At 41.9% G+C, this 8,848-nt stretch overlaps 1 protein-coding gene across 1 annotated transcript in view; it reads left to right on the forward strand.

Annotated features, from left to right (window-relative positions):
• The first annotated feature begins 8,776 nt into the window (after positions 1-8,776).
• Positions 8,777-8,848, forward strand: part of TCF24 (transcription factor 24) — a 7,110-nt gene continuing 7,038 nt past the window's right edge. Inside the window, exon 1 of the mRNA XM_008566854.1 lies at positions 8,777-8,836. Within this exon, the coding sequence (XP_008565076.1) occupies positions 8,777-8,836 (60 nt within the window). The remainder of the gene's footprint in view (positions 8,837-8,848) is intronic.

Raw genomic sequence — 8,848 nt, forward strand, 5'->3', positions numbered from 1 at the left:
TAACATTATACCTAAAGTCAACAATAATGTATTTCACTTTAAAATGTGTTAAGGGGATAGATCTCATGCTAACTGTTATTGCCACAATAATAAAAAAGAAAAAGCCATATAGAATGTTATAGAATAGAAGCTTCATTTCATATCCTGTTGTAGTTGCTGTTATGACAATCACTAATAATTTTAAATGCAAAACACTATGGTCTAGGAGGCAAAGAAGAGGTGGCAAGGGGGAAAAAAAAGAGCCAACACTTACTATGCTAAACATTTCAGATATTTGTACACATTATTGCATGTAATCATCACAACCTGTAGGGCAGATTTTTATTCATTTTGCAGATGAGAATGCTAAGTTTCAGAAAGGTGAAGTAACTTATCTAAGGTCACAAAGCTAGCAGGGGTCACAGTCATTAATCAAAGTTATCTAACTTCATGAAATAGCTTTGGCTGATAGTGACCTCTCTAGCACTGACTGGCTGAACTGTGCTGAGATATAAGGATGATAATGGCTGCTCTAATTGGAAATTCACTTCAGTTTGGTGGGAATTTAGGAAAATTTGCAGATATGCAAATATGTGATATGTAAACAAACTGTTTTATAAATAAAAAGGAACTAGGAGAATTTCAATTATGGAAGAACTTCAAAAATTTTAAAGGAGTATTCAATTAGATTATATGATTTTACTATATTGAAAAATGAACTCTAAGATCAATTAAATTAAAATGAAATTTAAAGTGGAGGCTGACTTGCTGCAATAGGAAATTATCTGAGCTTTTCTCATAAGTACTTAGTTATTCTGCCCCTGGCAAGTTGTAGATCCCCTTCCCCCTCGACTCCTGCACATTTGCCATCCCATTCAAACAGATGGTACAAATCTGAGCCTCTCAGGCTTAAAACTAGTGACACCCTGGATACACGTATTTAATATGCAAAAACTCCATCCTTATATATGTGCCCAATAGCATACTGTGTGGTCTTTACGCAAAGACTCATATCACTGGTCATAAGAAAAACATTAATTAAAATATATTAAATATATTATGTATTTTTAACATCTATCATATCAGGTGGGTTTGTCATGAAATTCTCTTTGCGGTGTCCAATCAAGGGATGGACATAGCATTTCCTAGCAAAACCCACCCGAAGAAGCTCCATAGACAACACTGCTGCACTATCCTACCCCAGTTCCCTCCAGAGTGGTTCAGCCTTGCGGGGAAGAGAGGGTCTGTGAGTCCAGAAAACGCTTTATTTGGAGAGAGGAGAAAGGATATGTAGGGAGTCCTAGTTTTGGCCTTGCCCCTTCTCCATTCACAATAAAACAAGAGCTGTGTGAGAAGTTGCTGCTTATGTCCACTGTCATTACCATCAAAACCATAGCCAGCTTGTCCATAGCACCCCAATAGTTTCTTAAAGATTTACACAACTCTAGGCCGGCCCCATGGCTCACTTGGGAGAGCGTGGTGCTGATAACATCAAGGCCATGGGTTCGGATCCTATATAGGGATGGCCGGTGCGCTCACTGGCTGAGCGTGGTGCAGACCACACCATGCCAATGGTTGCGATCCCCTTACCAGTCAAAAAAAAAAAAAGGTTTACACAACTCTTCCAACACATGAACTCGGGGGTTGGGAGGGGGGAGATTTACATAACTGGTATCAATTCCATAACAACGTTCTTGAGTTTTGTTTCTTTGACAAACATTTTGAAAAGTCTTGCAAACATTTTGAAAAGTCTTGCTAGTATATGAGGGTACTTCAAAAGTTCATGGAAAGATTCATATTATCTTTTAATTCTATTTTTTACACAAACGTTTTGAAGTACCCTCATATTATCAAGGTAGAAAATAAAAAAAAATAAAAATGTACACAGTCTCAGAAAACAATGCGAGTGAATTCTATACATTGCCAGACACCACACTAAGTAAGATTAGTGGTGAGCTATACACATATCACATATTCTATGGCCCCAGCAAAGCTCAAATCACTAGGAGTGCACAGATGAAATAGCAAATAAATCACTCTACCTTCACTTTCCTAACTAGGAATACTAAATATAGAGCTACATGCATTTTTAAAATATAAACTACTATGTATTGCAAAGATAGGCTATCCTAAAAGAAGCCAGCAGAATTAGAGGCATTCCTGTTGAGAACAAAAAGAATGTCCTGGTTCTGCCACTGTCAGTGAAGTCGATTATGTACAGTCCTGAGTCATCTGTTTTATCCTGTGAAAAAAATACTGCATATTTTCTTTTAAATGTTTATTTTTATACGCTGGTAATATTTTCACTGCAGGCATGCCCAAATATTGTTTTGGTATTTCAAAAGATTTAAGTCTAGTTAGATAGGAATGTCAGTTCTACCTCTCTTTAACAAAAGGTAACCAAATACTTTACAGAATTTCATGAAGTTCTTGATATAGATTTGTAGGGTATGCTGTTACTAATATTTTATTAAGAGATAATGAGAATAAAGCTAGAAAGGTCAGTAAAGTGTTAAAACAAAATACCCAGCTCGAACACAAAGAATTGATTTTTTACTTTCTAGAAAATTGATTAAAGCAACCCCTTCCCTTAATTTCTTTGAGAGAATGAGCTGGCATCAGCAGACATATCCCCTACAGTCTATACTTAATATTTGAGGTGGAGAGCCTGCTCAGAGGTGGAAAGGAGCTTAGAGTGCATCTTCTAAAAGCCTAAAAGTATGTGCCCCACATTTCTTTTGGGTTCTACACACTGAGAGCTGTGCCTGTGTCCTGTGTGGAGCACAGTGAAGCAACATCTGTCCAAAGACGGGAATGTTTTCCACCTCTTTTATAAATGCATGCAGTCTGTGCTCATGTATATTTACACAAGTCTGCTTTCCCTACAGGGAGGAAAAAGTCAGACTCATTGACGTTGTTTTTGACCCTCAAACTGAACTTGATACTATCAATGTACACTTTAATTAAAGATTAGGTCAAAACTATTTTTTATGTAAAGGCTGATTCTGAACAAATGCCTTCGCTGTTCAATTAAAAATAATATATGGTATTAAACAAGCAAAAAAAGGTACACATTATTGCTTCTTTCTGTGTTTGTCACAGTAAATACTTCTGACAGATGTTTCCTCTCTTTTCAACCATGCTAGGAGGTGCTTGAGCCTCAGTAATTTTAAAATAGACCTTAAATGCATTTATATATTGCATACGAAATCCATTGAGAATTATGTACAGCACTGTAGAATGAAGAAAGCAAATTGTTACTTAATTATTTAACTATCTTTCAAGCCCAAGCAATGTTAATAGAGTCCATCCATCTCTTTTGTTAATGTAAAAATAACTTTCTAGCTGGGTTAGCATGTCCTTAATTTGAAATACCTTTAAGGAACGTGAATCTCTGGGACCCATATTTCACAGTAAATGTTCACTGTATGTTATTTAACTATTTCTAAAATACCTAGTATCCTTTGTTAGAATACAGAAGCATTAAACAGTTAAAAGTTAACAATTAAGAAAACTTGCTTTTACCACTGTTATTGAACAATTACAACAGATCTTTGTGCTTCAAGAAAAACTTTTAAAACAGAAAATATTTTTAGTCACAAAACTCTAGGATGATCTATGGGAGTACTTCAAAAGATTCATGGAAAAATAGAATTGAATGATAACACTAATCTTTCCATGAATTTTTTGAAGTACCCGGTATAAACTCACTTGAAAAGTTCAAAATGTCTTTAGTTTTGCTTTGTTAAACCTAACCTCAGTCTATTTAATTTTAAATGAAAAATAAACATATGTGTATCAGTCATGTAGGTATAATGTTAACATCTTGATCTGCAATTCTCTAAGAACCCTTTTGAAATTAGGATACCCCCCCAAAAAAAAAATCAATAGTGGTAAGCGACATAAAGTTTTTTTAGTTAGAACAGACTAAGCTAGTTTTTGTGACTTCTAGTCCCAACTCTGTCAATGGCTTACTCTGTGAACAGGAGTTATGTAAAGTCCATTCAGAAGAACTATATTAGTTATTTTCCATTTTAAAATGTCTATATTTTAGAAGCTGAATCTTCATTACCCAACAAATTTTAAAAAACAGTGGAACCCTTCAAGATAAAAATACTATCAGCCCCACTTTAGAGATGGGAAAATGAGTCTTGGAGAAGTACCCAAGTTTACATAGTCGCCATGAGCAGAGCTAGGACGTGAACCCAAGTCACTGACTCCAACAAGCAAGCTCTTAACTACTCTGCTAGACAGTCTTAAACAAAAATGCACTCAGGTACAGTAAGTGAAGCAAGCTGGTGAGGAGGAGACTAAAATGACTTGGAGAACACATGCTCAACACTAAAGGCAACTGCAGCTCAGTTCCAGAACAGTGTGGCCAGGTGGACATGCTGAATTTGAGAAATCATACCAGTTGGCAAGTGAGATATCTAGATTGTGAAATGATTTAAAAATATTGGCTCAATTAATAAAAAAATAACAGAATGGATAAAAAGAAAAAAAAACTAGTAATGCTGGCTAGGATATGGAGCAACTGGAACTCTCACACATTGCTGATGGGAATGCAAAACTAGTACAGACACTTTAGACAAGAGTTTGGCATATTCTTAAAAAGTTCAATATACACTTACCACATCTAGTAGTCCCATTCCCAGGTATTTTCCCAAGTGAAATGAAAACTTCACAAAAACCTGTCCCTGAATGTTTATAATAGTTTATTTGTAATCATGAAAAACTGGAAAAAAACCAAAGGTGTCTCAGCTGGGAATGGATAAACAAACTGTGGTATCTTTATACAATGACATACTCAGCAATAAAAAGAAATGAACTAGTGATGTGCTCAACAACATGGATGGATCTCAAAAGCATTATGCCAGACCCAAAAGGCTACAAACTGTATGCTTATGACATTTTGGCAAAGGCAAAAAAACCACAGAGACAGAAATCAGATCAGTAGCTGCCAGGGACTGGGGGTGTGGGAAAGGGTTAACTATAAAAAGAATCAGTACAAGGGAATTTGGGAGAATGAGGGAAATATTTCTATCTTTATTGTGGTAGTAGTTACAAGACTATACACATTTATCAAAACTTCCCGAACCATAGACTCAAAAGGGTGAATTTACCTATGTAAATTATAACAATTTAAACAATGAAGGAAACAGTTGAAAAGTGAAAAAAGCATCAACTAACCAATTGTTTTATATTCATATTTATATTTTTTATAAAAATATATTTTATCCATCAGCAATTTATATTCTTCACTGATATGTGTGATTATTTTACAAGGATAATATTGACAAGTTAATATTGCAAATTACTTGACATATTTAGAAGAAAAGACCTAAGTATAATTTTAAGACCTACACCAAAGTCAGTGAAATAAAATCTACAGTACTCTAAAGCCATGTCCTTTTTAGAAGACTAGATAATTAAGAATTCCAAAGAATGGTATACCATGAAAACAGTATTTGGATTATTAATAGACAGTGGAATCATTCAAAGTATTCCTTTTATTGAGATGATACAAAAATGTTTTGCAAATTATGAAATATTCTACAAATAGTAAATAGAATAGTATGGTAAGGAGCACAAGTGTTAGGGTCAATCTGCCTGGCTTGAATCCTGTCTCTGCCACTTACTAGCTATGTGACCTTGGACAAGCTACCTAATTTCTCTGAGCTCTATTTTTCCAACTATAAAATGTAAAATCCTCAAAGGGTTTTTGTAAAGACTAAATGAGAAAATACCTGCAAATCACTCAGCATATATAAAATGTTAAATAAGTGACACCCGTTAATAATTTACGTAACGTTGGAAGTTTTAAGATTTTCATATTTTGAATTTAACTGCAAATACTGGTTTCTTTCAGGAATTAGGACTATTCCTGAATCATCTGAGGCTTCAGAAAGGCTGCTTGGGGTGGCAGCAGCTAGGACAAGAGGGAGGCTTGCAGGGGTCACTCTAGCTACATCAGTCCTTTCTTTTGCACCTGACTGTAGGGCAACAAGGCTGGCCACTGTCCCACCACTGTTAGCAGTAAAGAGCTTCTGCTGTCCCTTCACTCCTCCCCACACCACAGTAACAGGAGACTGTAGCAGGCTGGGCTAGGGCAAAGCATGTGAGGTGCAAAGAGTGCAAAATTTAAGGAGCTCCAGGCACCTCACTTTCCTCACGCTACTCCTGGCCCAGCTGCCTTCCAATATCCTTATTTCCATACCTCTCCCAACTCATAGATTCTTCACGTTCTTCCCTACCCCAGGAGGAAAATCCTTGTTTCTGCTTCCTTTAAATCCCGAGAAGATTCACACTTTGGTGACTAATCATTAGCTTTTACTTATTGTGTCCTAGAATCTGTATGTTTGCTACCTTTTTTGTACACTTTCATTTTAAAAATAATTTAACGCTGTTTTTTTTTTCCTCTCTGTAAATATAGGAATCTCTCCTTGAAGGAATCTGAAAGCTTGCTGACAAAAAATGATGCACACAAACCTCACCTTCTCCACATCCCAAAAGTCAAAGAAAATTTCTTTGTGGAAAACGAGTAAATTCAGCTTTAAATGATCTGAAACGTTTGATTTTTTTACTTTATAGCACTGGGCAACAACATCTTTTCTGGGTTTGTAGCTTTATGGTATCTCATTATATAAGAAAAACTTTTATGTTTTTGTTTGATTTGCTTCTCTATAGAATGAACCTGAAACATTGCTTTCCACTTGTGAATTCAAGGATCTAGCTGCTTTATTCTTCATTACATACAATTTACTGGGAAAATAAGATGTACTTTCCCATTCAGTATGTCTTCTTTTTTTGACAGCTGGCCGGGTATGGAGCTCTGAACCCCTGACCTTGGTGCTACCAGAACCACACTCTACAGAGTGAGCTGACTAACCGACCAGCCCTTAAAGTCCTTTTTCATCAATGGAATTTTGGTTCTAAAGTGTAAATCTAATTACAGTTATTGGATGGGAATTGAGATGAAAGCGTGAGGATTATTCTGATTCACTAAAATACTTAATGTGTGGACTGGTACATCCGAGTATAACAAGTGGCTCCATTACTATCTGCTGCTTGGTAATTCCAATTTAGAAAGCTACTGGAAAGCACACAAGAGTATATACAAGAGCAGTTTCTTTAGTGACATCTTAAATTTGATACTGCGTTTTGACCCCAAGGAAGATAGACTGTCCTGCTCTCCGAAGTGTAGGCATTGCTTCGAGTATGTCCTAGTAACGTTACTACAAAGCATTGTGGGTCCACTTCGACTTCCCCTACGAAGGCGATGGGTCCGGGACGGGAGGAAGCCGCGGAGGGCCGGGGGCGTCCGGGGCGAGCGCTTCCTGGGCCGGCTCTGAACGGGCCTCGGGGCGCAGCGCCCGCTTTCTCAAGGAGCCTCGGATCGGGTCCCTCCCCGCACCGCTGCAAGCCACGCTTCCTGCTGGCCCGCAGGTGCAAAACCCGGAAAGAATTTATGCCCAAGCAATGAAAACGCGGTGGCCCCGCGGGGGTCCCCGAGGAGGTGCGACCACGGTCCCAGCGCCATTTACTCTGGTTTGGGAACTTCCTAAAGTGTTACAGACAGTGGGAGCATCTGGGTGTGTCTCCCAGCGCACTACGCTTTAAGCAATCAGGACGGCATGAAACATTTACCTTGCGGTAGAATAAAAGGTTAGCACATCGATGTGGCACACTCGTCATTTCCTCACAGAACAGTAAGAGTCACGCTCAACCAAAGGGCAGCACTCCCGCCCCGGCTGGACGCCCGCGGGGAAAGGACCTGGAATCAGACTGAGCCGGAGGCGTAGGACTGCGGTGAGGCAATGTGACTCGCAAAGGCCAGGCCGGCGGCCTCCGGCCCGGACCACGGCCCCAGCCGCAGCCAACACGGCGGACCCTCGACGCGTAGCCCTCCGCGTCCCGCCCCGGGGAAAGCTGGGCGCGGCGCAGGACTGCAGGGGCGGGGTCCGACGGCGCCCCGCCCCGGTCCCGCCCCCGGGGCAGTGATTAATGACTCCCCCCGCCGCCAAGGGGGCGGCTCCGCGCGGCCGCAGCCCCCAGCGTAGCCCCTCGGGTGGGCGAGGACCTCCGCTCCACCTGCCGTCGCTGCCCGCAGGACACACGCCTGGCCGCGAGGGGGCCTGCATAAAAGGCGCGGCCAGTAGGGGCTGGAAGTGGCCGTCGACTCCGCCGGGCGGGGATGGAGTGAGCGGCGCGGCCCTGGCCACGCAGACCCGGCTCCACAGCCCTCGCCCACTCGCACAGCGGAACCGAGCCCCGCACGGCCGCTCCAGGAAAGGTGAGGGTCCCGGTCCAACCTGGGCCTCGTGGTGCCCGGGATCGGAGCGATAGCGGGTGCCTTAGTCCGAGGTGAGACCAGGGGTCCCCCCACTCCTCCGGAGGAAGTTCCCCCCAGCGCGAATGGCCCGAGGGCGGCCGGCGAGCCACCGCCAAGGCCGGCGACAATGACCCACACCACTTTTGCTACAGGGCTGGCCGGATAACGTTACCGACGCGCGAACAAGTGCCCAACAGGAGCTTTGCCTCTGAGGTCTTTCTTCCCCGCTAGAGTAGCTCTTTCGCTTAATTTGTCGGTGAAAAGCAAAGCCGGCACCAAGCCCCTCCTCATGACTCTGAGCCCCACGACTCTCCCCAGACGCCGGGAGGCAAAACGCGCCCCAGGCAAAACCGTCGGGCGGCCGGGCGGCGCGCAGGGAGAGCGGGAGGGCTGCACCTCTCGGGTTAAGCCCCGGCCTCACCGCGCCTTCGCTCCTTTGCAGCGCGCGCGGCACGAGAAACTGCAATGGACCGCGGCCGCCCCTCGGGCAGCCCCCTGGACGCCAGCGCCGAGCCCGCGCCCCAAGCCGCCGTCACC

This window comes from Galeopterus variegatus, unplaced genomic scaffold (assembly GCF_000696425.1).
Source record: "Galeopterus variegatus unplaced genomic scaffold, G_variegatus-3.0.2 Scaffold271, whole genome shotgun sequence".
NCBI classification, from domain to species: domain Eukaryota; kingdom Metazoa; phylum Chordata; class Mammalia; order Dermoptera; family Cynocephalidae; genus Galeopterus; species Galeopterus variegatus.